Raw genomic sequence first — 27,442 nt, 5'->3', positions numbered from 1 at the left:
TTCATTCCCAGAGCAGTTTTTATTTGGAAACGTCCCTCCGCACTTAGTGGTGGCCCAGGAGGGCAGTTGCCCTCTGGCTTGCTTGTTCACTCTCTTTCCCAGCCCAGGTCCTCGGGTCCATGGGGCTACAAGCACAGGGCCAAATTCCCAAGTATCAATGGCCTGGATCACTTCTGTAGCCTGGGACTTGGGGCTGGTGTGAAAGATGAGCTAGGCTCCAGCCAACATTGTCATAAGGTTGGTTGGCAGGTCTAGGTCCCAGGGACCAAGACTCCAGCTCTGTCTCCTTGCTGGTACTGGTGTCACCCACAGGCCTGCTGTGGCCACGTCTTGGCAGGCAGGAGGACACTGGGACAAAGAAAGGACTGAGAGAAGCTAGTTTTCTGGAGTGGGATCCAGTTTGTCTTCTGCGGCAGCAGCGGCAGTGGCGGTGGGGATGGGAGACTCCTCGCCCCCGTTGAGGGACTTTGGCTGCTCACTGCTGGGGGAAGGAGTCCTGTGGCCTTGGGATCCCCAGCGGCTCAGGCGCTTTAGGGAGGAGTCACGACGGGCGAGCAGGGAGGGCTGGAAGCCCGTGAAGGAGCTGCTGGTGACGGGCCGCTTATCTGGCGGAGAGAAGGCAGGAGCATGAGGGGACCTGTGAGGGGCCTCTGTCCAGACCTTAGCTGGGCCTGGAGATCTGCAGGTGCCCTTCTCCTCTACCTTCCCCCTCCCGACTCCAGAGGGCGCTCCAGAGCTAATCCCGTCTCACCTCCAGGTTCGATGGGATGCATGAGCCGGTTCATCTGGACATTCCAGTGTTTCACGTTGGTGCTGGCCTGGCGCAACTTCCTCTGGGCAGCCTGTGGGGCAAGGCCAGCCGGGATGGGGATGGGGGAGGAGTGGGTCAGAAGCACCATCCGCAGCAGGCATCTTGATCTTTTCAGGTTCATGGGCGCCCTTGGCCAAGGTTACTGGTAACTCCCCCCAGGACAACCCATGCTAAGTTCACAAGTATGTACGTGGACAGAGCCTGCCCACTTTCAGGGAACTTATGGACACGTTGTGTGTGCAGATACATGGTCTTATCTAATTTACAAAGCAGAAATAAACAGCAAGCAAGTTCACCAGAGGTTTCTGTGACTCGCCCAGGAACCATGGCAGCACACCGCCCTGTCCTCCGTCACAGGGCCACGAGCAGTGGCTGGGGATGGGCAGTGGAGGCTGTGTGTGTGTGTGTGGGGGGGTGGATATTGAGGGAGGAGCATTTCCTTTTATGGATGTCTTTCTGAGTCTGTTCTACCATGATTGTGTAAGTCAAAGCAAAATGCAGTAGTTAAATGAGAACAAAACAGCAAAACTTCACCTTAAAAAAAGAACTCCATTTTTATGGAGATTCAGGCTCCAAGGAGTCTGGCAGTTAAAAGTACAGAGATAACAAAATTGAAGCTTGGGAGAGTAGCAGGTAAGAAAATAATTGCCCAGATTAATAACTGTGTTCACAAGCAGCAGCAACTATATGCCATCTACCAAATGTTACCTTGTTGACCCCTGACTGCAATGTTCATACCAACTTCCCTCCCCAGAGTAGAGGCTTGAACCTCAGGGAGGTTAGGCAATTTGCTGGAGGTCCCACAGCCAGGGGAGAGGACCTGCTAGCTCCCCCTGCACGCTCAGCTCCGCACTCACCTCCACGTCCTCGTCGGCCCTCTGCCGGTTCTGCCGCACCTCCTCCAGCTGCTGCTGAGCCTGCTGCAGGGAGCGGCTCTGCAGCGCCATCTCCTGCTGCAGCTCCTGCTTCTCCTGCTGCGCGCGCTCGATGTAGCGCTCCTGTTCCTCCTTCAGCTGCATCAGCTGCTTCAGCTTCTCCTCCTCCTCCTCCAGCAGCCTGGGTGGATGGGCGGGGAGGCAGTCACGGGGTGGTCGGCAGGCAGGGTGCTTAGGCAAGGGGGTGGTGGCTGGAAGCACCAGGTGGGAGTCCCCCAGGCCTACCTGGTCTGGGCGAGGCGCACCGCCTCCTCGTCCCGCCGGGCTTTCACCTCCAGCTGCAGGGCCTCCTGCAGTCGTTGCTGCATCTCCTCCAGCTCTTGGATGCGCTGCCTTTGGCGGGCAGCCTCCTCCTTCTTCAGCTCCATCTCGGCCTGCATGGAGGCCCGGGCCTGCAGGAGGATGGCAGAGAGCTTAGGCAGGTGGCCTCCAGCCCCGGGGGTTCCCAGGTTCTCCCCACTGGGCAACCTGAGGGAGAGAGCCTAGGGAGCTACTTCACGTGGGATTTCCTGATCTCACCCCCCTTTTTCAGAGTTTCCTAGGTCAGCTAATGTCAGTGAATAGATGCCACGTGGGGGCAAAGGGGCCCAAGTCATTACCTTCTTAGCATTAGCTTTAATAATATGAATATACATCCTAGCTAAATGATGTATTACACTACTATGCTAAACAAATATTATAGGTACCGCCTCCCAAGCACCCATCTTAATAATAATTATTATATATGCATATATAATTAGGGCTTGTGCTTGGGAGGCTACTGTAATTATTACCACTGAGATTTATTGAACACAAGTGTCTCCTCATTTAATCCGCCTACCTCTATGAACAAAGCTGTGTTAGCACCAACATTTTACCGCTGGGTAAATAAAGCAGAGACCCTAAGGAATTGCCTGAGGCCACTGAGTTCCTAAAAGACAGAGCTCAGATTGAATCCCCACATCTCTGACTCTGAACCCAGCTCTCCTCAGTGGTCCATGGAGCTGCCAGGGCACTGCTAGCCCGCCTTGATGTGCAACCTGCCTACCGCCACCCTATGGTCCCTCAACCACTATCAGTGTGAGCACAGCTCAAGTCTAGTCCAACCTTGGTTCAAGCCAATCCGCAATCAGCCACTCTTTCTCTCCAAGCCCAGTCTCTGCCAAGCCCAGGTCTCCCCAGAGACTCCACTTTATGCCCACCTGTTTACCGTCCCGCTCCACACATTCTCTATTAGTTCCTTCCCTGCTTCCTTAGCCACAGGTCCCACTCCTCCACACACCCACATCCCTCTTTCTCACCCCCCACTTTCTAAACCCTAGGCTCCTCCCTGCCGGGGGGGGGGGGCGGACCTGCTCCGCCTCCCGCAGCTGCCCTTCCAGCGCCAGCTGCAGCTCGCGGTGCTGGCTGCGGCGCCGCTCCTCCTCCTCCTGCAGCAGCCGCTCCGCCTGCCGCTGCGCCTCCTGCAGCAGCTCCAGTTCCTGCAGCTTCCGCTCCTTCTCCTCCTGCAGCTGCTGCAGACGCAACAGCTCCTCCTCCTTGGCCGCCCGGCGCCGCTCCCGCTGCTCCCGCTGCTCCCGCCGCTTCTGCTTCAGGTCCTTGTGCAGCGACGTCTTTCCCTCGGCCTGCAGCCGGATCGCCGTCTGGATGGCTGCGGGGTGAGGGCAGGTCATCAGCTGGCGCCCAGCCCCTCACCGTGGACCGTGGGAAGTTGGCTGGGTCCGGGCTGCTCCGCTAGCACTCACCGGCCGTCCATTCCTGGCGCTGGCGTGTGTCCGAGGCACTCATCTCATACGTGCGGGTGGCTGTCTTCACGCAGAACATGCAACGCTTCCCGTCGCGGTCCGCGAGCACCTGGGCAAGAGGACAGGCTGGCTTCACCGAATGCCCTGGGATGTCCCAGCTCAAGCCCTGGCCTACTCTGGCTTATCATCTTCCCTGGGGGCCTTGCCCCCCTCAACATAAATGGTTAGTTTAGGGCATACTTGTGCCTCCCGCCCAGTGGCCGCTCTCCGCCCCTCTCCGCACTCCCCCCCTCTCCGCGCTCCCCCACCCCGGGTCTGCAGTCTTGCTTGTTGAGAAAGCAGATGCCTTCATTCTATGGGTATTTTGGTAACATTTGTTCTTCTTTGAGGTTTTCATATGGTGGAAGATACCCCAAGGTGTGGGGAGGGGAATCTGCGTTGTTAGATAAAAATTAGGCATGATTACCTCTATTTATTTCATCCTGGACCCCTGGTCCAGCCCACACTGCCTGATAGTGGTGAGGCTGTGCTATTTGCTTGCACTCATGCTGTTTACAGCACCACCTGGCTCCTGACATGACAATGGATGACCAAGCTCCCATGGCTGTTAACAGTTTTGTGAAATGTCATACAGTGTTGGCCAGGCTGGGAGACATTCAGATCTCCCACAGCTGCTGGGGAGAATGTTATCTGGTGAAGCTGTTGAGGAAGTCTGGTAGTTCCCCAGAGAGCTGGGACCTCCCCTTGCTCAGCCCCCAGGAGCCAGCGATTCCGCATTGGGTGTGACCGATACATGCTACAACATCGATGTTGATGCTAAGTGAAAGACGCCAGACCCAAAAGGGTAAATGTAGTGTGAGGAGACTCACGTGAAATATCTGGAATTGGTAGACAAATTCTGCGAGAGTAGAGGTTAAGTGGGGGCTGGAGACCAGGGAATGAGGAGTTAATGGGTGCAGTGCTTCTGCTCTGAGGATGACACATTCGCAAACAGGCAGTGGGGATGTTTGCACAATAGCATGAATGTACGAATTGCCTTGAGGCTGTACAGTTCAAGTGGCAAAATTTTCATATTCTATATATAAAACCACTGCTTCAAATAGGGTTGTTTTAAGCCTCTAAAATAATACTGAGCAGGGCCAAGGGAGTGGGGAGGCGAAGGAGAGGAGTTTGAAAGAAGATATGGATAAAGGACAATGATCTTTGTAAACGGATGCTTAGCAGGATTTGACGTGCAGTGTGGACATGAGCCATCTCCTCTTTAGCAGAGATCTCTATCTTCAACACAAGTCACGTGATTCACTCATGCTTTGGTATTTGATTTGTGGCTTTGTCTCCCCCTTTTTAAAGTGCTTGCATGGATGAGAATGGCCTTGGGGTGCCTGGCTGGATTTCACTGTTTCACCCTAGTTCTGCCCCCATTTCACCCCCAGCTTCGATTCTCACCTCCACGCAGCAGTGTGCATCCAGGGGGATGCTCCCCCTCTTCTCTTTGCACTCTTCACTCCCGAAGTAGCAGAGGCAGCTGGGTTGCAGCAGGAACCAGCGCTCGGCCCAGTTCCTCCTCAGGTGCCCTCGCTTCCACAGGTAGCCCTGCCAGCCAGGGTTGAGTCAGACTTTCTGGGCCCCCCAATGGCTTCTTCACCACAGCCCCACCACCCCAGTGGCTCTCCCCTGGGTCCGTGCTGGTCTCACCTGCTTCAGGACATCCTGGATGAGTTCCTGGTAGACTTCATGGATGGCCATGCTTAGGGTGTCCCGACCCACACCCCGCAGGCAGCGGCCTGAGTTGAAGAGTTCTAGAAACTGCCAGACACTGAGCCCTCCTGTGGTCTGGGCCGCCTGGGCCTCCTGGGCCAGCAGTTCGTCCAGCTCCCCCAAGCCCACCTCCAGGCTCATGCTACTGAGCACCTTCTTCAGCAGGTACTCCACCTACAGGGGGAGAATGGAGGAAGAAGGCCTGGTGACTGCAGCAGGCAGTGTGCACAGCGTTGCGTTGACATGGGGGAAATATTCCTAGGGTCGGGACAGAGGGAACCAGGACAGGTGCATGGCAGTGGGCCAGACGACCAACTGCCTGTGGGGAGCAGACTGACAGATTTAGTAGGGAATCCAGGACCCCCCCCCCCCCAATTCTGGTGTCCTCTCCCCCTCCCTGTCCACCTTTTCCTCCTTTCTACGTTAAGGACAAGCTGAAGGCGGGATCTTGCAGTGGGGGCAGGGGGCGGGCAGACAGAGGCAGCACATCATAGAAAATATCAGGGGTGCGCAAGGGCCCTGCTCTCCAATACCCTTGGCTGGCAGATGACAAGACCAAGGTCCTGTGGCTGAAGAGACTTGCTCTTCATCCCCCCATAAGTTGGGAGCAGCCAGAGTTCCACCCCCAAGCTCTAGTCCTCAGCCCTGGGGAATCCTTCCCCTTGTGAGAAAGCAAGAGGACTGGGGGTTGGGGTAAGCAAAGTTGGGACAGGAAGCCTGTTACAGAAGAACAGGAAGTGGTGGTTGGGGTACATCCTGCTGAAACTCATTCTCTCTGCATGTTGTTGGCAAGAGCAAGTGGCCCTACAGCCTCTGGGAGGCCACCTTGCCCTGACTGGCAGGGATCTGAAAAGGGTGGCCATCCCCTGGCTTTCTGGGACTTCAAAGACAATGACCACAGGGAGGTGGGTGCGGGCCTGCTGGGTTTCCGATGGGGAATTTGTAGAGGGCACCAGATCCTGTCCCACCCCCATGAGGTGTTTTATCAGTGACTCTCAGTCTACCCACAAGCAGAAGCAAAAAAAAGGACATAAATTTCACTGCAGTTGGACACGCCAGAACCTCTTGTCCACACAGAGGCCCCTCCCACAAACACCTGCTCTGAAGACCTAAGATCAGTTTGACATCTGCCCAGCCACTAGGAGGACGAATGGGTCAGGAGAAAAGCTGAATATGCAGGGGAGGCAAGGCTGGAAGCATTTGTCCAGGCCTCTTCTCTTGGGAGGCTACATCTCACCCCAAGCTGAGTCTACCCTCGTTCTGCTAAAGGGAGACGGAGAAGGGACACAGGGAGCTAGGGCCAGACTTGGCACCCCACCTGGAACAGTCAGAGTTGCTTCTGTTCCAGGCAGGTCTCCTTCCTTTACAAATCGCCCCTTCTGGATGACTCCCAGGAATGGCCCAAAGCCTTGGGTTCCCGCACCCACGTGGGAGACCTGGATGAAGCTCCTGGCTCCTGGCTTTGGTTCAGCTCAGCTCTGGCTGTTGCGGCCATTTGGGGAGTGAATCAACAGACAGAACATCTTCTTCTCTGTCTCTCATCCTCTCTGCATATCTGACTTTGCAATAAAAATAAATAAATCTTAAAAATTTTTCTTCAGGTTGCTTTGCTCCCATGAGGGCTAGCAGAACCCTGACTGAAGTGTGACTTCAGCTCTCCTAGAAGGCACAGTCACTCTTGATTTGGGCAGTTCTAATATGTATGTATGTGCAGACACCTGGGTAGGGTGAACAGGTGTCAGCATGGACAGGTGCCTTCATCATTTCTGAGACAGGACCCTTACAGACTCAGTCCCCGGGACTGCCATCCTCACCTCATCAGGAACCATGATCAGAGGGTACTTGTCCTCAGACAGGAAGTTGAACAGGCACCAGAGGCGGAAGGCATCCTGATTGGAGAGTATGCTGTTCCCATTGCTGTCCACTTGGTAGTTCTTCTTGGCCGTCAGGGTCCAGCACAACTCATCAAAGTGCTCCTTGACGAAAGCTCCCTCCTCCACCTGCCACCAGATCCACATGTCAGCCAGCTGCCAACCAGCTGTCACCCAACCAGACCCCACCCCAGGCCACCTGGCTGAACCCAGAGTGCTGCTTTGAGGAATCTCTGGACCAATTAGCAGGTGCTTAGCGGGTTCCAATGACCTCCCCAATATACCCAAACCCACCAAGTTCCTCAGGGAAAAAAGCGGGGGAAACACAGGGGGAATGGACAGCCAAGCAGGACCTGGGAAGAAGATGACAGGTGGGACGGAGGGGAGACGGGGGTGCAGGTGCAGACAGGGTCAGGGCATGAGCAGGATGGAGGCTAGAATAGGAATGAAGGACATCAAGGAGGGGGCTGGGATGTAAAGAACAGGTCGGGAGAGTAGGGGTGGACAAAGTGGGCAGAAGTGGAAGTCTGTCAGAGGAAAAGTTGCAGTGGCAAGGTATCGGGGTGAAGGTTGGCTCAAGGAAGAGGGGACGGGCTGGAGGTAACCTCAGCTGGCTCCTACCTTGTCCAGGATGTACTTGTTGAGGTAGGGCATGTAGCCCTGGCTGGACACAGGGCCGTCATCGTCATCCCGGAAGTGCTCCTCCAGAGCCACAGGGTCATGGGGGATGTGCAGGACAGTGTACAGGTTGTGGGACAGCACCTGAGACAGAGCAGCCATTTGCCTTCCTGTACCACAAGCAAAGCCAGGCCAGAGGACAGATGCTCCCACATCCCTGCCTGTCCCCACCCCCAGCCTGGCTGAAGTCTCTGCAACCCTGATCGGTTCAGTGAGCAAAATCCACACAATTGCCATGTGCCAAGCACAAACAAAAGCTATTCAGTTAGCCTCCATAACAAGTATTCATAGCTCATTTACACAGGATAAGCCACCAGAGGCCTTGAAATATTTCTTATCCAAGGTCACAGCTGACAGAACTAGGATTTGCATCCAGGCAGCCACAGACTTAGCCATCCTATTAGGTCTGCAGACAAGGACACTGCCCCAAACTCCAGGATATTGCTATGGCGCAGCACGTTAAACCTCCATGCTATATGGGCATTGGTCCAGGTCCTTGGTGCTCCGCTTCTGTGATCCAGCTCTCTGCTAATGTGCCTGGATAAGCAGCAGAATTTGGCTTGAGTGTTTGGATGCCTCTACCCACGTGGGAGACCTAGATGAAGCTCTAGGCTCCAGGCTTCAACCTGATCCAACCCTGACCATTTCAGCCATTTGGGGTGTAAACCAGCAGATGAAAGATCTTCCTCTGTATTTCAAATCAGGCCATCTTCCTGCTGATTTCCCAAGCACAAAAGCAGGGAACTTAATAGGAAGTGGAGTTGCTGGGACTTAAACCAGTGCCCGTACTGGATGTTGGAGTCACCAGTAACAGCTCATCCCATTATGCCACAACACTAGCCCCAGTGCCGTGTGTGTTTGTTTTTTGAGAGCTTGGGATTCACCTCCACAAGCTTTCTAAGACTAAGAGCTCTCCATGCTGCTGAACTGTCTACAGAGACGTAATTACCACCCCAGGACAGAAGTCCCAAACCCAGCTGTTTTCATCAGACTCAGTGTTTAGGCTACAGCGTGCCCACACCCAGGCATGTCCACTCTGGAAGAGCCCCTCTAAAGACAGGAAAGAGCCTAAACAAGGTTCAGGAACAATGGCCCATGGGAAGTGGCGGCCAGGGCTGAGATAGGATCATGGTCATGACCTTGTGCAGAAAAGGGTAGTCTGTTGAACAGATGCATGATATTAGAACAAAGGGGTTGGGCCCAGCGGCATGGCCTAGTGGCTAAAGTCCTCACCTAGAACGCCCGGGATCCCATATGGCGCCAATTCTAATCCTGGCAGCTCCACTTCCCATCCAGCTCCCTGCTTGTGGCCTGGGAAAGCAGTCGAAGACGGCCCAAAGCTTTGGGACCCTGCACCCACGTGGGAGACCAGGAAGAAGTTTCTGGCTCCTGGCTTTGGATCGGCATGGCATTGGCCGTTGCGCTCACTTGGGGAGTGAACCATCCTCCTCTCTGTATATCTGACTTTATAAATAAATAAATCTTTAAAAAAAAAAAAAGAACAAAGGGGTTGAAGCTTTCAACAAGACCATGTGGTTAAAAAACATATAGGTCAGTTGGCCTTGGAGTCATTCTGTAAGGGCAGCGTGAATGATTAGGGATGCACTAGCCACTCCGCGAGGGACTTTCAGTAGCTCCCTTCTGGTCTCTTGATACACAGATGTTCCCATTTCTGCTTTTCAGTTGAAGATGGCAGTGCTTTGGAGAATCTACCAGTAAATGGCAGAGCTGCCGTTGGGAGCAGGTGCATCTGGCTCCAGAGGATAGCTGGCTGGCTCCTGCTCAGAGCAGTGGCTTAAACTTCTCTCTCCCCAACTGGCCCATGAACCCTGGAGACAAGATTCATCTCCATAGCACCTCTGTCCTCTTCTGTCCCCCCACCCCAAATGCCATCCATCAGTACTGGATGCCAGGGCTTCCTGTGCCACCAGCAGTTCAACTGGCCCTGTCTCAGAGATGTGTGTGTGTGTGTGTGTGTGTACAGCAGTGTTATCCAAGGTGCTTAGTTCTCCTTGGTGAAACAGGGAGGTGGAGAGCCTGGCCCTGGGGCCAGTGCTTCTGTTTTTTGTCTGGGTAGCCATCACTGGAATTTGGCTATGTGAGTCAATAAGTACCCTTTCCCTTATGCCAATTGAGTCTGTGTTTCATCACTTGTATCCAGAAAAGTCCGGGCTCCTGCTCTAAGGGGTTGCCACTGGCTCAATTCCTAGCTTCAACTGACTCAGCAGGATTCTAATGCCAGATATCCACTGGCCACCACTGAAGTGACAAGCGTTATCCCAAGAGCTTTATTTATTCCCTTCTGCCTCCTAGCCTCTTCAAATTATGCATATCCTTTTCTCCCTGCAAGCCTCTTCCAGACGTGCTTAAGGAAAACTCACACACTGCCCCAGCTGTGTGACTACACCCCAGAGTAAGGAGGGACCATGAAAGGCCATGACCTTTACTGCTGAGTTGTAAGATCTTGGATAAATACCTTCACCTTTCTGAACTTCAGTTTTATTGTCAATAAAATGGGCTAAGAGCTGCCACAGGGAAGAGCTGGGAGGATGGTGTGAGATGATATGTTCGACCTGCTGGACTCATGCGTGTACAGAGCAATGGTTAGTTCCTTCCCTGGATGGAGAAGAATGCTCTTAACTCAGCAAATCAACTCAGATGCCAAAGACAGAGGGTAAAAGGCACGGAGGAGGTTGTGGGTGAGGATTAGGGGGATCTGATGTCCCACTGGCATGGTGTGAATTGAGGGTCTTTATGGAGAGTGAGCATTTACCAAAAGTAAAATTGGATATGACCTTTGCCACAGCATCCAACCTACAGGTGCCCAAGGGAACAGTTACACGTCCAAGAACATTCACTGAAATATTGCTTATAGTAAGAATTACAGGAGCTGGCATTGGGGTACAGTGGATCAAACTGTTGCTTGTAATGTTATGTATCAAAGTACTGGTTCAAGTCCCAGCTGCTCTGCTTCTATTTCAGCTCCCCACCAATGTGTTTAGGAAAACAGTGGGTAATGGCCCAAGGACTTGGCCCTTGACACCTATGTGGGAGATCTAGATGGAGTTTTATGCTCCTGGTCCAGCCCTAACAAACGCAGCCATTTGGGGGAGTGAATCAGAGGATGGAAGATCTTACTCTCATGTTTCTCCCTCTCTGTGTCATTTTGCCTTTCAAACAAATAACATATAATCTTAGAAAAGAAGAAATATATAATATAATAGTATAATAGCCTGCCTTATGGGCACTAGGATCTTACACGGGTGCTGATTTGTGTCCTGGCTGCTCTGGTTCCCATCTGGCTCCTTGCTCATGGCCTGGGAAAGCAGTCAAGGACGGCCCAAAGCCCTGGTGCCCTGCACCTGCCTAGAGAACCCAGGGGAGGCTCCTGGCTCCTGGCTCCTGGCTTCAGAGCAGCTCAGTCCAGTCTTTGCTGCCACGTGGGGAGTAAGCAGCAGATAGAGGATCTTTATCTTTGCTTTTCTTTCTCTCTGTAGGTCTTTCTTTCCAATAAAGATAAATACATCTTGGAAAAAAAAATAGAAAAGGAAGCAGGCTCTGTGGCACAGTAGGCAAAGCTTCCACTTGTGGTTCTGGTACCCCATAAGAGCACTGATTTGAGACTTGGCTGTTCCACTTCCAATCCAGCTCCCTGCTTATTGCCTGGGAAAATAGCAGACAATGGCCCAAGTTCTTGGATCCTTGAGCCCATGTGGGAGACCCAGAGGAAGCTCCTGTCTCCTGGCTTTGGGTCAGCTCAGCTCCAGCCATTACGGTCATCGGTAATCTGGGGAGTGAACCAGCAGATGAAAGTTCTCTCCTTCTCTCTGTAAATCTGCCTTCCCAATAAAGATAAATAAATCTTAAAAACAATAAACAACATAGAATTGCAAACAACCCAAGGCTCCATCAATAGTGGGTGGGCAGGCCCAACTCAGTAGCTTAGTGGCTAGATGCCTCACCTTGCATCTGCCGGGATCCCATATGGATACCAATTTGTGTCCACTGTTCCACTTCCCATTCAGCTCCGTTTGTGGCCTGGGAAGGCAGCTGAGGATGGCCCAAAGTCTTGGGACCCTGCACCCACATGGGAGACCCAGAGGAAGCTCCTGGTTCCTGGCTGCAGATATGCGAAGCCCTGGCCATTGTGGCTGCTCGGGGAGTGAACCAGCGGACAGAAGATATCTCTCTGGCTCTCTTCTCTGTAAATCTGACTGTCCGATAAAAATACATACATCTTAAAAAAAAAATAGTGGCTGGGCATACCATGACAAGTACCCTTATGTAAGGTTGGACTTCTGGCAATTGTGTGCTCATCAGATGACTTAATTCAGGACTGGTACTGTATGCAGTGGGTTAAGTTGCTGCCTCTAACACTGGCACTTCTTGGGTTCTGACGTGAATGCTGTATGTTCCATTTCCCATCCAGTTCCCAACTAACATGCCTGAGAGGGCAGCAGAAGATGGACCAAGTGTCTGGACCCCGTATACACTTGGGAACCTAGATGAAGCTACTGACTTCTGCTTTCAGCCTAGCCCATCCCTGGCCATTGCAACCAACTGGGGAGTGAACCAGCAGATGGAAATTTTTTTCTTTCTCTCTTTTCCCCCTCCACACTCCCCCCCCACCCATTCTCTCTGTAACACTTTCAAATAAAATCAATAAATATTTTAAAAAAATTCTCCCAAGACCTTAATCTTGTCTGCCAGGATGATAATCAGGCCTTCTTCAAAGGATGTGTTGAGTCAAGAGCTTACTAGCAAAGTGCTCAGATGTGAACTACCTGTACTATTTATAATTATATGTGTAGACAAGGAAAGATAAGATGCTATATCCTCATGTGAAAAAAGCAAGCTACAGAGTGAATGTTTGTGATCTACATATGTGTGCAAAAATTAGTGTGAGGAATATGAAACTGCGACTAGTAGGTCTAAATGATCAAATGTCAGAAATTCATTTGGTTTAACCTAACCTGTTTATTTGTCCATAGAAAAGAATCCAGAAGACTCAGCAAACTTCCCAGTGATTATCTCCCCACACCCTAGAGAGAGCCATAGAGCTCAGGGGATAACTATGATCTTAACACCTTCCCTCCCTACTCTGAATTTTTTTTGTTAAAGGTAGACAGAGGGAGAGAGCAAGCATCTATCCTCTGGGATTCACTCTCCCAAGTGCCTGCAACAACTGGAGGGACTGAAGTTGGAGCCAAGATTTCCCTGGCAGGTGGCAGGAATCCAGGGTCTGCTCTGTCAGAAAGCTAGAGTCAGCAGACAGGGCCAGAGGCTGAGCTCAGATATTCTGATGTGGGATGCAGGCTTTCTAACCAGTATCTTTTTTATTAAAAAAAGAAGAAGAAGAAGAAGAAGAAGAAGAAAGAAACAAAATCACAGAGAGAAGGAGTGCTGGTTCATTCCCAAAATGGCTGCAATGGCTGGAGCTGAGCAGATCTGAAGCTAGGAGCCATGACTTTCCCCTAGCCCCCTACATGTGTACACAATCCCAAGGCTTTGGGCCATTCTCCAGTGCCTTCCAGGCTATAAGCAGGGAGCAGGATAAGAATTGGAGCAGCCAGGATACAAACAAGCCCCCATTTGGATGCTGCTGCTGTAAGTGGAAACTTAGGTTGCTATGCCACCAATTGATCCTGGTAACCAGCATCTTAATCACCAGGCCAAATACCCACCTCTGCGGGCCTGGCGCTAAAGTCCTCGCCTTGCATGTGCTGGGAACTTGTACGGGTTCCGGTTCTAATCCCGGTGGTCTTGCTTCCCATCCAGCTACCTGCTTGTGGCCTGGGACAGCAGTAGAGGATGGACCCTGCACCTGTGTGGGACCCTTAGAAGAGGCTCTGGGCTCCTGGCTTTAGATTGGCTCAGTTCCGGCCGTTGCAGCTGCTTGAGGAATGAATCCGTGGATGACAAATCTTCCTCTCTGTCTCTCCTCTCCTCTATATATCCAACTTTCCAATTCAAATTAGTAAACAAAATCCTTTAAAAACACCCACCTCTTAATTTTTAAACACAAAATGTGGTCTACTTTTGTAACAAACATCATCACCTTTCACAATATATTTTTTTTTATAGTTTGACTTTTTAATAACCAGTAGTATATATTGCTTTCATGGAAAAAAAATTAACAAATAGAGATTAAAAAAAAAAAAAAAAACGGCACCAAGGCTGCCGTTTACCACTAGTAATAATTTGTCCTGTGATGAAGTTGTTCTGTAAACACATTCCTTTGCTGTTCCCTGTTTGAGTGAGCAGTTCTGGGTGTCCGGTATTCTGTGAATGTGGAAGGACTCAAATCCAACCCTGGCTCTAGGAATCTATGTAAGGCCTCCTAGCAGTGGGATGTGCCTCACTCCCCAAGTCTAACCGAAACTCTCCCGTGGTTTCCCTTCATCTTCAGAATGAGAGCACAGGCCCCTGCAGAGGCCTCTGGGCCCCTGTGACCTTGCCTGCTCACCCATGGTCCACACCCTCCGGGGCTTGGCTTCCCTAACACTCATCCAGCCCCAGGGCTTTTGCACGTACTGTCCTGCTAGCCTGGATCATTCCTCTCCAGGTAACTCTCCCATTTTTGTTTAGATGTCACCTTTGGTGGAGAGCTTCCTGACCATATCAAATCAATCTACAACCTAATCCTCTCTTAACCCCTATACTCATTTTCTCTTCCTCTTCTTTCTTTCTAATTTATTTGAAAGGCAGAATTATGGAGAGAGGGAGAGAGAGAGAGAGAGAGAGAGACAAACATCTTTCATTCACAGGCTCACTCCTCAAATGGCCCCAACAGCCAGAATAGAACTGATCTGAAGCCAGGAGCCAGGAGCTTCTTCTAGGTCTCCCATATGGGTGCAGGGGTCCAAGCACTTGAGCCATCTTCAGCTGCTTCCCAAAGCCATAAGCAGGGGGCTGGATCAGAAATAGAGCAGCCAGGACAGGAACCTTTTAGGTCACAGTACTGGCCCCAAACTCTTACACCTTTTATCCCTGCTTCTGCTTTCTTTCTCTCAAGCTGTATCTCTGATATGTATGTGTTCTGTTTATCATCCAGAGATACCACAGGCAGCGATAGATGCGTGCTTTGCTCTCTGCTGTATCACTGGGCCTGGCACAAAGAAAGGGATGCTCTGTACATATCTGCCAAATGAACTTGAATGCTTCATGGAAAGACAAACAGAACGTAACAAAGAGAAAAACACCAACGTTAGACAGACATGGGTTGAATCTCTCGAAGCGCATGAGCCTCCTTAGGTCTCAGTTTTCCCTATCTCTATACAGATTCTGCAGGAGTCTGCGCAGCCGCCTGTGGTTATGTGAGCCATGCTGCTCCTGGGTTCACCTGCCTGTGCCGTTTTACTCACCTGTACCCTTTAGCACTGGACTCTGGAGAGCCCAGGTCCCCCGAGCTATCAGGTGTCGGGGCCAGGCCCAGGGCTGGGGGTCTCTGCCAGAGAAGCTAGGCAGACCTCAGCCAGTGGCGTTTCCTGTGCCTGGGTGTGGGTAGGGCAATGGGGTGGAGCCAAGGGGTCAGGCTAGAAAGGAAATGGCAGGGGTGGAGTGGTGAACAGGAGCTCACTTGCAGATCTCAATCAAGCCCCAGCCCGGGAGGCAAGGACTCTCATGATTGTCTGCTCATGGGTGAGGAGATGAAGGCTGGGAGAGGTCAAGTGTCTTGCCCAAGATCTGCTGGCAAGGCCCTGCTTCGGTCTCTGAGCCACGTGGGCTCTGGCTGAGCGTCAGTCACCTGGGGAGCTGCTGAAACCGAAATCTGCCTGACCCGCCCTGAGCTACTGACTCACAGTTTCCGGCGCCGGGTGGGGAGCGTGTCCAGGTGTCAACACTCCTCACCAGCTGTGGGCTGGGCTCCCACCCCAAGGCAGTCCCCTGTTTGTGGGTGGGCAGCCTTTGACCTTTGAGAAACTCTGCATATTCACCCTTTCCTCTGGGGTGTGTGTGTGGGGGGGGAGGGCTGGCGTGGTGGCACATTGCGTTAAGGGGCACTTGCAACTCAAACATTCCATATAAGAACCCAACCAGGCTGTTCTGTTCCTGGTCCAGCTCCCTGCTAATGCACCTGGGAAGGCAGCAGGAGATGGCCAAGTGCTTGGGTCCCGGCACCGAGTGGGAGATCTGGAGGAAATTCCTGATTCCTGGCTTTGACCTGGCTCATTCCTGGCCTTTGTAGCGATTTGAGAAGTGAATCTACAGATGGATGATCTCATCTCTCTAGCTTTGCTTTGAAAATAAATCCTTAAAATTAAAAAAATATGTATTTTAAATGCAAATGTACACAGAGATACATCTCCACCCATCGGTTCGCTCCCCAAATAGGCACAAGGGCTGGAGCTGGGCCAGACTGAAGTCAAGAATCTGGAGCTTCTTACAGTTTCACATGTGGGTGCAGGAACTCAACAGCTTGAGCCATTCTCCATTGCTTTTCCAGGCACGTTAGAAGGGAGCTGGGTCAGAAGTGGAGTAGCCAGGCCTTGAACTGCTCCCCCAGGATTAGGCACCTCAAGTGGCAGCATAACCTATTACACCATGGTGCTGGTCCTCTTCAAATCAATCTTTAAAAATAAACAGGGACAAGCATTGTGGTATAGTGGGTTAATCTGCTGTCTGCAATGATGGCATTTCAAGGAAGGGCTAGTTTGAGTTCTGGCTGCTCCACTTGTTATCCAGCTCCCTGCTAATGCGCCTGGGAAACCAGCAGAAGGCCACATAGTAATCTCTGCTAGTCATGGTGTAGACTAGGATGGAGTTCCAGGTTCTTGGTTTCAGCCTGGCCTAGCCCCTGCCTTTACAGCCATTAGGGAGTGTACTAGCAGATGGAGGACTTCTCTCTCTCTCTTTCCCCCTCTCTTTGTGTAACTCTGCCTTTCAAAGAAGTGAAATAAATCTTTAAAAACAAAATGTGGGATAAATGTGTGGGAGTTGGTGTCAGGTTTGTGCTGATAAGTGACCAAGAAGTGGTTCTGTTTGTTTCCAGTCTTCATGCTCTGGAACCCCCGTCTGACGAAGGGGTAAGTGCAGACACAAGGGGTGTTGAGAATCCAAAAACAGCAAGCAATGATTTCAGAAAGAGTGGATAATTTTCATCTGCTCAGTGAACTCTGTGTGTGTGTGTTTAAAGATGTTAATTATTTGAAAGGCAAAGTCAGCACCATGGTGTAGTAGGCTAAGCTTCTACCTGCACTGCTGGCATCCTATCTGGGTGCTCTTTCATGTTCCAGCTGCTTCACTTCTGATACAGCTCGGTGCCTGTGATCGGGAAAGCAACAGAGGATGGCCCAAAGCCTTGGGCGTCTGGACCCACATGGGAGAAACAGAACAGGTTCCTGGCTCCTGGCTTTGGATTGGCTCAGCTCTGGCTGTTACAGCTACTTGGGGAGTGCACAGCAGATGGAAAACCTTTCTCTCTTTGTCTCTCCTCTCTGTAATTCTGCCTTTCCAATAAAAAGAAACCAGCCTTAACCAAAGGGGAAGAAAAACAAAGAGAAGCAACTTCATTTATTACTTCTGCTAACAAAGTGAGGACTTTGGGCCCTGCACGGTACCCTAGCGGCTAAAGTCCTCACAGTGAGCACGCCTGGATCCCATACGGGTGCTGGTTTTAATCCCAGCAGTCCTGCTTCCCATCCAGTTCCCTACTTGTGGCCTGGGAAAGCAGTCGAGGACAGCCCAAGGTCTTGGGACCCTGCACCCACATGGGAGACCCAGAAGAGCTCTTGGTTCCTTGTTTAAGATCGGCGCAGCTCCAGCCATTGTGACCATTTGGGGAGTGAATCATCGGACAGAAGATCTGCATTTCTGTCTCTCCTCCTCTCTGTATATATCTGACTTTGCAATAAGAATAAATAAATCTTTTTTAAAAAGTGAGGATTTTCAACCCAACTCGTCTTTCAAATAAAAATAAAAGAAACACGAAGTGAAAGTGAGAGGAGAGACAGAGATCTTCCATCTACTGGTTCACTACTCAAGTGACTGCAAAAGCTGGGGCTACGCCAGGCCAAATCCAGGAGCCTGGAACTCCCTTTGGGTCACTTGTGTAGGTGACAGGGACACAGGTACTTGAAGCATCTTCCACTGCATTCCCAGGCACATTAGCAGGGAGCTGGATTGGAAACAGCTTGAAGTCTGAATTACAGCATGCCAGCATTACAGACAGTGACTTAACCTGCCACAGTGCCAGTCACAGACTAGGGTCTTTGCATGACATTATCCTTTTAAAAGACACAAAGCGGGTCCTCACCTTGAATGCGCCAGAATTCCATATGGGCACCGGTTTTAATCCCGGCAGCTCCACTTCCCATCCAGCTCCCTGCTTGTGGCCTGGGAAAGCAGTCGAGGATGGCCCAAAGCCTTGGGACCCTGCACCCATATGGGAGACCTGGAAAGAAGTTTCTGGCTCCTGGATTCAGATCAGTGCAGCATCGGCTGTTGCGGTCACTGGGAGAGTGAATCATTGGACAGAAGATCTTCTTCTCTATCTCTCCTCCTCTCTGTATATCTGACTTTCCAATAAAAATTTAAAAACAAATAAAAAATAAAAGACACAAAGCCTTGTAAGATTTACAAATACAGGGTCTGGTCTTTAGTGGTTAAGCTGCACCTTATGCTGTAGGCATTTCTTATGGGAGCCAGTTTGAATCCAGCACCCTGCTAATTCTCCTGAGAAAGCAGCAAAAGGGAGCTCAAGTGGTTGGACCTCTGCCACCCAAATGGGAGATCTGGATGAAGTTCCTGGCTCCTGTCTTCAGTCTGGCCCAGCTATGGCCGGCTGTAATGGCCATTTGGGGAGTGAACCAGCATGTGAAAAATCTCCTTGTCTCTTCCCCTATCACCCTCTGTAACTGTTCATTCCAAATAAATAAATAAAATCTTACACAATAGCTTTGGGTATAGTTTCATGAGTACCAAAGTACAACTATTGGGGGACCTAAAAAAAGTTTGTGGAAAACGTGTATTGTGAGAAAATTGTTTATATATTTCAATTTGTTTGGCACTAAAATAAACTTAGCTTTTAATTCCATTTTCCATGAAGTGAGTAACCTCAAACTATCATGATGCATGCTAAAAATTTTATTTTACTTTATTTTAAAAAAAGATTTTTATTTTATTTTTATTGGAAAGGTAGATATATAGAGGAGGAGAGACAGAAATGAAGATCTTCCATCCGATGATTCACTCCCCAAGTGACCACAACGGCCGGTGCTGTGCCGATCTGAAGCTAGGAGCCAGGAGCTTCCTCTGGATATCCCACAAGGGTGCAGGGTCCCAAAGCACTGTCCATCCTTTATTACTTTCCTAGGCCATAAGAAGGGAGCTGGATGGGAAATGGAGCAGAAGGGACACAAACTGGCGCCCATATGGGATACCAGTAAGTGTAAGGCAAGGCTTTAGCTCTTAGGCCATTGCATCTAGCCCCTAGAAATTTCATTTATTTATTTTTTAAAAAGATTTATTGATTTTTATTGGAAATTCAAATACACAGAGAGGAGGAGGAGAGACAGAAAGGAAGATCTTCTGTCCGATGACTCACTCCCCCAGTGACCACAATGGCCAGTACTGCGCCGATCCGAAGCCAGGAGCCAGGAACCTCCTCCACGTCTCCCATGTGGGTGCAGGGTCCCAAGGCTTTGGGCTGTCCTCAACAGCTTTCCCAGGCCACAAGCAGGGAGCTGGATCGGAAGTGGAGCTGCCAGGATTAGAACTGGCACCCACGTGGGATCCAGGAGTGCTCAATGCGAGGACTTTAGCCACTAGGCCAATGTGCTGGGCCCGAAATTTTTTTTTAAAAGATTTTCTTTAGGGGCCAGCACAATGGTTCAACTAGCTAATCCTTTATCTTGGAGCACCTGTAGCCTATATGGGTGTTGGTTCTAGTCCTGGCTACTCCACTTCTGATTTAGCTCCCTGAAATGGACTAGGAAAGCAAGGGAGGATAATCCAAGTCCTCAGATCCCTGTACCCACATGGGAGACCCAGAAGAAGCTCCTGGCTCCTGGTTTTGGATCAGCTTTGCTCCAACCACTGCAGCCATGGAGGGCATGAACCTATTGGGTGGAATATCTCTGTCTGTAAATCTTCCTTTCAAATAAAATAATAACAATAATAATAATAATAATAATAATAATAATAATAATAAAGAGTTCCTTCCTTCCTTCTAAAAGCCAGAGATCCAAGAACTCAATGTCTCCAACATAGGTGACAAGAACTGGTCATGGGGACAGCATTGTGGCATCAGGTTTAACAGCCATTTGCGACACTGGCAATCTGTAACAGGGTGCCAGCTTAAGTCCTGGTTGTTCTCACTTCTGATCCAGGTCCCTGCTAATGTGTCCAGGAAAGGGGAAGGGAGGCGGTGCTTTATTCAGATTTTAACCTATTTTGGTAGGCTGACTGGATGGCTGCTTCAACTCTCCTGTTTTATAGATGGGAAACTGGACATGCAAGGCTGCGCAGGCTTTCGACACTAGCTAGTGGGCTCTGTCCTGGGGCTGTTTCTAACAGTCCTCCACTAGGAAGGCTGTCCCCTCTGCAGAGAGCTGGAAGCTCAGGGACTCTGAGTGAGAGATGCCCCTAGGCCCCAGGACAGCCTTGAGTGAGGCCCCGCTCCCCTCTCCTCCCTCCCCACAGTGCCTGCCAGCCAAGGGTAAGGAGGGAGCCTGCTCACTCCGGCCCAGCTGCCCCAGCGGGAGGCGGAGGTGGAGCTGCCAGGTGACCCTCCACTAGGCCTGAAATCACAGCTACTCCCTGAGGGAGAAGGTGTGGCCTGAGGAAACCCATCATTGCCTAGAGTGCCTCCCACTGCAGTTCTGACCTCACTTTAGAGCTGGTTTCATGGATCTGCACTCACTCAGGGCCCTTGGCTTCTGGGAAGTTCTAAGCCCTAGTCCTTCCCGGGCACTAGGGCCATTCCTATGATCTAGCTTCACTGTCTTCTCCCAGATGATGAAGGATCTGGCTTCTTGCTGAAGTCCCCTTCCCCACCCCACCCAGGGCCAACATTCCCAATTTCTTCCTCCTCCCTTGGGCCTCATTGTGGCCTCTTTATCAGCAGCTCAGGGGAGAGATGGCACTTGTCACTCGCAGATGTAGCTTGCCCTGCACTGGGACGGGTCTCCTGCCTGGCCCCCCACTGCAGCCCTCAAGGCCGGGCAATTTCAGTTAGCACAGGATGACCTCCGGCATCTTCTTGCTCATCCCTGAGGCTGCCAGTGGGAGGGGTGGGGTGGGTCCTGCTGGTCCAGCTCTTCTCTGCTCTTTCCTCATCACTATTACACTCCAGCCTTTCCGGCAACTCCGCCCCACCACCATCACTACTTTTTCCCGTTTCAGTGTCTACCAGGAGCAGCTGCTGGTGGGGGCGGGGGGGGGGTGGAACAATCTTTCTCCTGCCTTCTCTCCTATGATGCAGACCACGGGGTCCTCAGAGTGCCAATTTATCTGAAGTGGGGAACTCTAGCATCCATCTAGAGACACGGCGTGCAGTAGGCTTAACCTGCGCTATGAAGTGATATGAAGACAGTTGCACTGTGCAAGCTCTCCACGGAATCTTCCCGAGAAGTAACCTGGACAGGCAGAGAGACTGAGGGAGGAGCTGTCCAGTTAGAATCCAAGACAGAGGCTAAACCTGGGAAGCCTCACTGCTTTACAGTACTAGGAAAGGAAGAATCGCCTGAGGGCTGCCCCTCCCTGTGTGAGGGGTTTCAGAAGCCACAGGTGATGGAGAGGCGCAAAATGCAACCTTGGAAACAACAGGCCATGGGGGGTGGGACTGTCCTAGCCATGTTGGAGGTAGGCATCTAGCCAAGTGGTTAGAATGCCTGCCTCCTTTATCACAGTGCCCAGGGTTTGGCACCTGACTGGTTCGCCCCATTCCAGTTTCCCGCCTAACGCAGACCCTGGAAGGCAACAGAGATAGCTCAAGTTCATTGGGAGTATATGGATTGAGTTCCTGGCTCTCAGCTTCATCCCACTTCAGCCCAGTCACTGTGGACATCTAATGATGGAAGCAGGGGAAAGTTTATATATATATATATATATATATAATAAGTAATTACAAAGGGGGCCTGGTGTGGTAACCTAGTGGTTAAAGTCCTCATCTTACATGCACTGAAATCCCATATGAGTGCCATTTCTATTCTTGGCTGCTTCAGTTTCCATTCAGCTCCCTGCTTGTGACTTGGGTAAGCTTTAGAGGACGGCTCAAATCCTTGGAGCCCTGTGTGGGAGACCTGGAGGAAGCTCCTGGCTTCTGGCTTTGGATCAGCTCAGCTCTGGCCCTTGTGGCCACTTGGGCAGTGAACCAGCAGATGGAAGATCTTTCTCTGTATCTCTCCCTCTCCCTATAAATCTGATTTTCCAATAAAAATGAATAAATATTAAAAAAACAATTTAAAACGTATTTGTACAAAAGGGGTGCTGGTGGAGAGTGGAGGTGAACCAGAGTTTCTGTAGGGATAGACTTTGAATGATTTATTTCTTTCCATGAATCCTGAGGACCCAACAACCTGCAATACAGGATTTTATGAGCGTGCTGGTTGGGAGATTCTCCCCAGGTGATCAAAGGTGGTAGTGGGAGTTCCTTCCTGGGAGAGTAGAAAATCACTTCTTAGAAGCTTTCAAAACTAGCCAAAGGGATAGCTTGTGGATATGATCACTGTGGAACATTCAAGTTCAGGGAGGTGGGAATGTCTACTATTCTGCATCCATCTCTCAGGTTTCTAGGCACCTCCTACCTTACTAAGAGTGAAGCAGAGGACTGGCACTGTGGCTTTATGGGTTAATCCTCCACCTCCAAGTGCCAGGATCCCATGTGGATGCTGGTTCGTATCCCAGCTGCTCCACTTCCCATCTGGCTCCCTGCTTGTGGCCTGGAAAAGCAGTAGAGGATGGCCCAAAGCCTTGGGACTCTGCATTTGTGTGGGAGACTCAGAGGAGGTTTCTGGCTCCTGGCTTTGGATCAGCTCAGCTCCAGGTGGGGTAACCATTTGGGAAGTGAACCAGCAGATGGAATATCTTTCTGTCCTTCCTCCTCTCTGGAAATCTTCTTACCAATAAAATAATAATAATAATAATAAATATTGTTTTCTAAAGAGTGAGGCAGGTGGGCACCTGGTACAACCTTTAAGATACCTTTCAAGACAGTGGGTACAAGTTCGGGCTCCTCTGCTTCTGACTTGCTTTCTGCTGAGTGTGCACCCGAGGAGGCAGCAGGGGATGGCTCAAGCAGTTGGGTCCCTGCTGCCCATGTGGCAGAGCTACATCAAGTGTGTTAATTCCTGACTTTGGTCTGGCCCAGCCCTGGTTGGCTGTGGGCATTTGGGAAGTGAACCAGCAGACAGATTTCTCTCTGCCTCTGTGTCCTTCTGCTTTTCAAATAAGTACTTTTAAAAGAAGAAGTAAGAAGATGGAAGCTTTTCTGAGATGACATTGTCCCTTGGGAGAAGGGGGCAGGTGAGGGGGCTGGGGGTGAGGAGAGGCTAGGGCCTTGCCTGATGTCTGGCATATAGCTTCAAGTGGGAAACTCAATGATCTACTTGCAGAGTGAATTAAATAAACCTCTATGACCTAGAGAGCTGAGGCCCACCCTGCTTCTTTCCCTCAGCATTTCCTGGTTCTGGCTACCGAGGACCTTTTTTCTCTGTAGCACTAACCTGGGAGGGGTGGGCAGCACTAGCCTAGGACTAAAGGAAGAGGGAAAACAATTTAGGCTTTGGTAATTATCTAGCCTGAGTAATGGGTTTTAGGGACGATCAATGATAGGATCCAGCCAGGTTTTGGTTTATGTGCACACACACACACACACCCAGCCTGGCGTCTCATGACCCACGCTAACAGTTTGCTCTGTGTGTGTACACACAGTGGGATGGTGAGCTGGGCAGCAGTCTACTGGGGTCCCCAGCCTTGTCCCCAGTGAGAAGCAGGGCTCAGCAACCAGCCTGGGAGCGTGGCAGCATGCTATGTCCCTCTCTCAGCTCTGGAGGAAGTTGACTGACAAGTACTGGCTCAGTGTCTTCTGAGGCAGGAGGAAGCGGCAAGCAGCAGCAGGGTGCGTGTCCAAGCACGACTCAGGGGAGCTGTGTGTGCTCATCACTCCAAACCTGAGACGTGGCCTGGCTCACGGCCAGCAGAACCCCATGATGCCACTACCACCTCCACCAACCAGTGAGAGAGGGAGGTGGGCAGGAGCTCTGTGGCACTTCACCAACCTCACCAGCCCCATGGTGGGTAGCAGCATCCACCCGGCCGGCTGGCCGTGGTGGCCCGTTACTCGGCAGCAGTGCTCCGCCCCAGGGGACAGCTGGGTGCCTCCGAGGCATCCCCGGGCTCCCAGATGGATGGCGGCGCACGTCTGTTGGCCTCCCCCGGCCCCAGCGCTCCTCACCTTCAGCTGGGACTTGGAAACTTTGCCGCTCTTCTCCACGTCCAGCGCAGTGAAGGCGTACCAGATGGACTTCAGCAGCTCCTTGCGCAGGGCCATGGCTGAGGCGCCCGCCCGGCCCAGGGGCGGCTCTAACACTGAGATCCGGTTTCAGGAAATGCAAACGGCTGCCGAGACCGCAGAGGGGCCGTGGTGCGGAGCGAGAGCTCCACCTGCCTGCTTGCTCTGGCCTGCTGCTCAGTAGCCCCACTCCCTGCTGGCGGCCCAGGGACCAACTCCTTGATGGTTAGAGCCCTGGCTCAGCGTTGGCCTGGATCTCTGGGCTTGGGAGGTCCTTTCAGAAGTCTCCTTAGCCCCGGAGCTCGCTGGAGCTGTCCTGGTTCCCCGGAGGTCGTCTGCTGAAGGACAAAGGAAGCCCATCCTGACTTGGGAGCCAGGCAGCCTGGGGTTCCGGTCTCAGATCCACACTTACCAGGTGGGAAGCCGTGGGCTACTTCACTTGGAGAAACTCCCTCTTGGTAAGATGGGAAGGATCCCAGACTCACAAGGCCCTATGGGTGCCGGAACAGCTGGGAGGCATATCTTAGGCTCTGTACAAAGCACTTCTTCCAGAGCCACTTAACACCACTGTGGGGTGGGGCTCCACCCAAGAGGAAGAAAACAAAGGCAATGCCACGAGGCTGGGGGGAGGAACGCAGCCGGGCACCTCTCCAGGTCAGGCGGACTCGGCATTTCATTTGCTGGCTCCATCCCCTGGGCATTGGCCTTAAAAGGCATGCAGAGTCCTGCCCACTCTGGGCCCAGAAGACATGCAGATTGTGAGCACTTGTGGGTGAGCCTTGTGTGAGGTCCAATCGCAGTGGTCCTGGCAGTAGGCAGCCACACCTTCAGGTCCAGCACCCAAAGGGTGGTAGTCACACTGAGGATAACAATCATGGGTGCCCCAGACACCTGTCTGGGCCAATTCTGAGACACATGTCCCTCCTCCCACCCTGGTTTTCAGGGTGCTGGTGTTAAGAGTAGCTGGAACTTTTCAGGTAACCCAGGAGGGGATGTCTGGGTCAGGGCGTTGAGGGTGCATTTCCAGGACGCAGGAAAGAGCTTGGGGTACGGTCATCATAATGGGGAAAGAGACATTTCTAATCCTTGGCAAGTCCCTGTTCAGCCAGGACCAAACCTAGAGTCTCTTGCCATCCCATGCCTTTCCCACGTCCCTTCCTCTGGCTCCTCTGCCCTTACCACTTGCTTTGTAGTGGGTCTGACTGTGGCTTTGGAATCCACAGCACAGCCCTAGAGCTCGGCTGGCACCCCAGAGTGGGCTAACAGAGCCAGAATTTGGGCACCAGTGATCTCACATTCTGCCCTTCTCCCACCAGAGCTGTGCCCTCTGGGAAGAGTGACACGAATGCGGCTGCAAGGTGCGACTCTGGGAAGCACAATTCCCCCAGCCCAATCACCCTGAGGCCTGAGACGCAGTCTGGAGCCACCTGCTCAGCTGTGGGCAGGAAGTCACAGGGGCTCAGCAGGGTTTATTGCAAGCAGACCTTCCTCCCTCCCCACTGTGCCCCGGCAGACCAGCTGCTATGGAGGTGTGGAGGCTGAGCGGGCCTTGCGCCAGGGAAACAGGACCGACAGTCTCACTTGACAGAGGAGCTAGGTGGAAACTTGGGAACTTTTATTAAATACTCATTCATCCGTTTGCTGCTGCCATCACCACCCACAACAGGAGAAACAAATTATCAAAATGGAATTAAAAAAAAATAAACCAAAACAAATGAAACCCAAGCGCCAGCCAGTCTCTCTCTCTATATATACACACAGGGCTGTTCTTCTGCCTCTCTGGGCTGGGGGCAGTTGGGGGTGGTGCGGGCTGGGCACCTTTTCTCCAGCCACAGGCCCCTGAGGAATTAATTCTGACTGTGGTGGCAGGGAGTCCCTGGTGCCGAGCAGCCAGGTATCTTGGGTTGCCCTCCAGCCTCTGGGGAGGTGGTTATTGCTGGGGGGGGGGGGGCGGGCGCTGAGTAGGGCTGGGCCAGGCCTGTTCTGTCCCAACTCAACTAAAGAGCCAGCTGATCTCTCCCCTGACGGGCTGGGATCAGTAAGGATAGAGGGCCAGCTCACTGCTGCCCACTCTCCACCTGAGAACAAAGGTGAACTGAAGGCAGGAAGTGGGTCCTCTGTAAGGGAAGGCTCCCCTCAGTGTCTGATGATGACCCACTCCCCATCTGAGGCAGGACCCATCCCCTTCAGGAAAGCTGTTTTTCTGCTGCCTTTTTTGCCTCAGAAACCCATGTGCAGCCACCTCCCGTGGGCTAGCCGCAGCCAGGACCCCTGGCAGCAGGCATGCCTGTGCAGCATGGCACCTCCTCCGATGAGGTGTGGGACCCAGGCCTCGGGCTCAGCAGCCACTCTCCGACACCTCTGTCTCCAAAGTCACGGTCCCTTGCTGCATGGCAGCAGTGGCTACGCTGATGGCCTCCTCTAAGGTCTGCTGCTCTTCCAGCTGCAGAGAAGGAGGAAAAGAAGCAGGACAATGAGACCTTGGCTGCTAGGTTCTAGTGTTAAGTTGTATGTGGTCTGTTTGGTTGAATCTCTTCCATCTACCCAGGCTGATCTGTCACACCCTGAGCACTTACAAGAAGCCCCAGTAAACAGGAAGCTCACAGAAAAACATCTTAGGTTAGGCATGGCCAGGGAGTCATGGTAGGGTCCGGGGACAGCCTGTTCACAGGACAACAACTGGCTGGCGAGGACTGCAGGATCCTCTACTTCTGCCTTTGTATTTCTTAGAATCTGGGGCCTGAACCACAGGTGGACTGCATTCAAGGCTGGAAGAAGACTCACAGTCTGCCTCAGCCAAGAGAAACTGACACATGTGAGGATGTACGCAAAAGGAATCTGCCCCCGGAAACGGTTCTTCTTCAGCCACATGCCCTTGCCCATCTGATTCCAACCCCACTCCCTTTCCTTCCCTTCTCTGGCAGTAGGATGCCTTCCTATACTTCTACCCACCTGCACTGCAATGTGGGTTCCATTGGCTGTGGCCAATAGTGCCACCTGTTGATGATGAAGGGATGCTACACTTGAGTCCTCAGCCATGACAGCTCCAGAAGTGATGATTGTGACCTGAAACAGAGCAGGTGTTGTGGCATAGTAGGTAAAACCACTATCTGTGACTCCAGCATCCCATATGGGCAGCGGTTCAACTCCTGGCTGTACCACTTCCGTTCCAGCACAGTAAAATGGCCCCAAGTGTTTGGGCCCCTGCCCCT

At 51.8% G+C, this 27,442-nt stretch overlaps 2 protein-coding genes and 1 long non-coding RNA gene across 4 annotated transcripts in view; 1 reads left to right on the top strand and 2 right to left on the bottom strand.

The window, feature by feature from the left end:
* DEF6 (DEF6 guanine nucleotide exchange factor) lies at window positions 1-24,751 on the bottom strand. The gene is made up of 11 exons (XM_040983234.1): window positions 24,174-24,751; window positions 7,721-7,861; window positions 7,043-7,228; window positions 5,166-5,402; window positions 4,917-5,063; window positions 3,471-3,579; window positions 3,078-3,376; window positions 1,972-2,138; window positions 1,669-1,867; window positions 752-842; window positions 1-605 (listed from the first exon to the last, which is right to left on the bottom strand). Exons 1-11 carry the CDS (start codon window positions 24,267-24,269, stop codon window positions 376-378), a joined length of 1,902 nt encoding a protein of 633 aa, XP_040839168.1. The 5' UTR covers window positions 24,270-24,751; the 3' UTR covers window positions 1-375.
* LOC121158511 lies at window positions 24,618-27,378 on the top strand. The gene is made up of 3 exons (XR_005884193.1): window positions 24,618-24,688; window positions 26,961-27,053; window positions 27,155-27,378. It is a non-coding gene; the product is annotated as an uncharacterized LOC121158511 (long non-coding RNA).
* The window catches only part of ZNF76 (zinc finger protein 76), a 38,946-nt gene continuing 36,406 nt past the window's right edge, over window positions 24,903-27,442 (bottom strand). For both annotated transcript variants that reach the window (XM_040983236.1, XM_040983237.1), the window contains 2 exons: window positions 27,183-27,296; window positions 24,903-26,673 (listed from right to left, as the gene is read on the bottom strand). In XM_040983236.1, coding sequence (XP_040839170.1) covers window positions 26,569-26,673; window positions 27,183-27,296 — 219 coding nt within the window. In that variant the 3' untranslated portion in view covers window positions 24,903-26,568. The remainder of the gene's footprint in view (window positions 26,674-27,182; window positions 27,297-27,442) is intronic.

Source organism: Ochotona curzoniae, unplaced genomic scaffold (genome assembly GCF_017591425.1).
Source record: "Ochotona curzoniae isolate NIBS_2020 unplaced genomic scaffold, NIBS_Ocur_1.0 contig_3819, whole genome shotgun sequence".
NCBI lineage: Eukaryota > Metazoa > Chordata > Mammalia > Lagomorpha > Ochotonidae > Ochotona > Ochotona curzoniae.
Note: the sequence above shows the minus strand (reverse complement) of the source record. Positions and strands in the feature narration are given on the sequence as shown.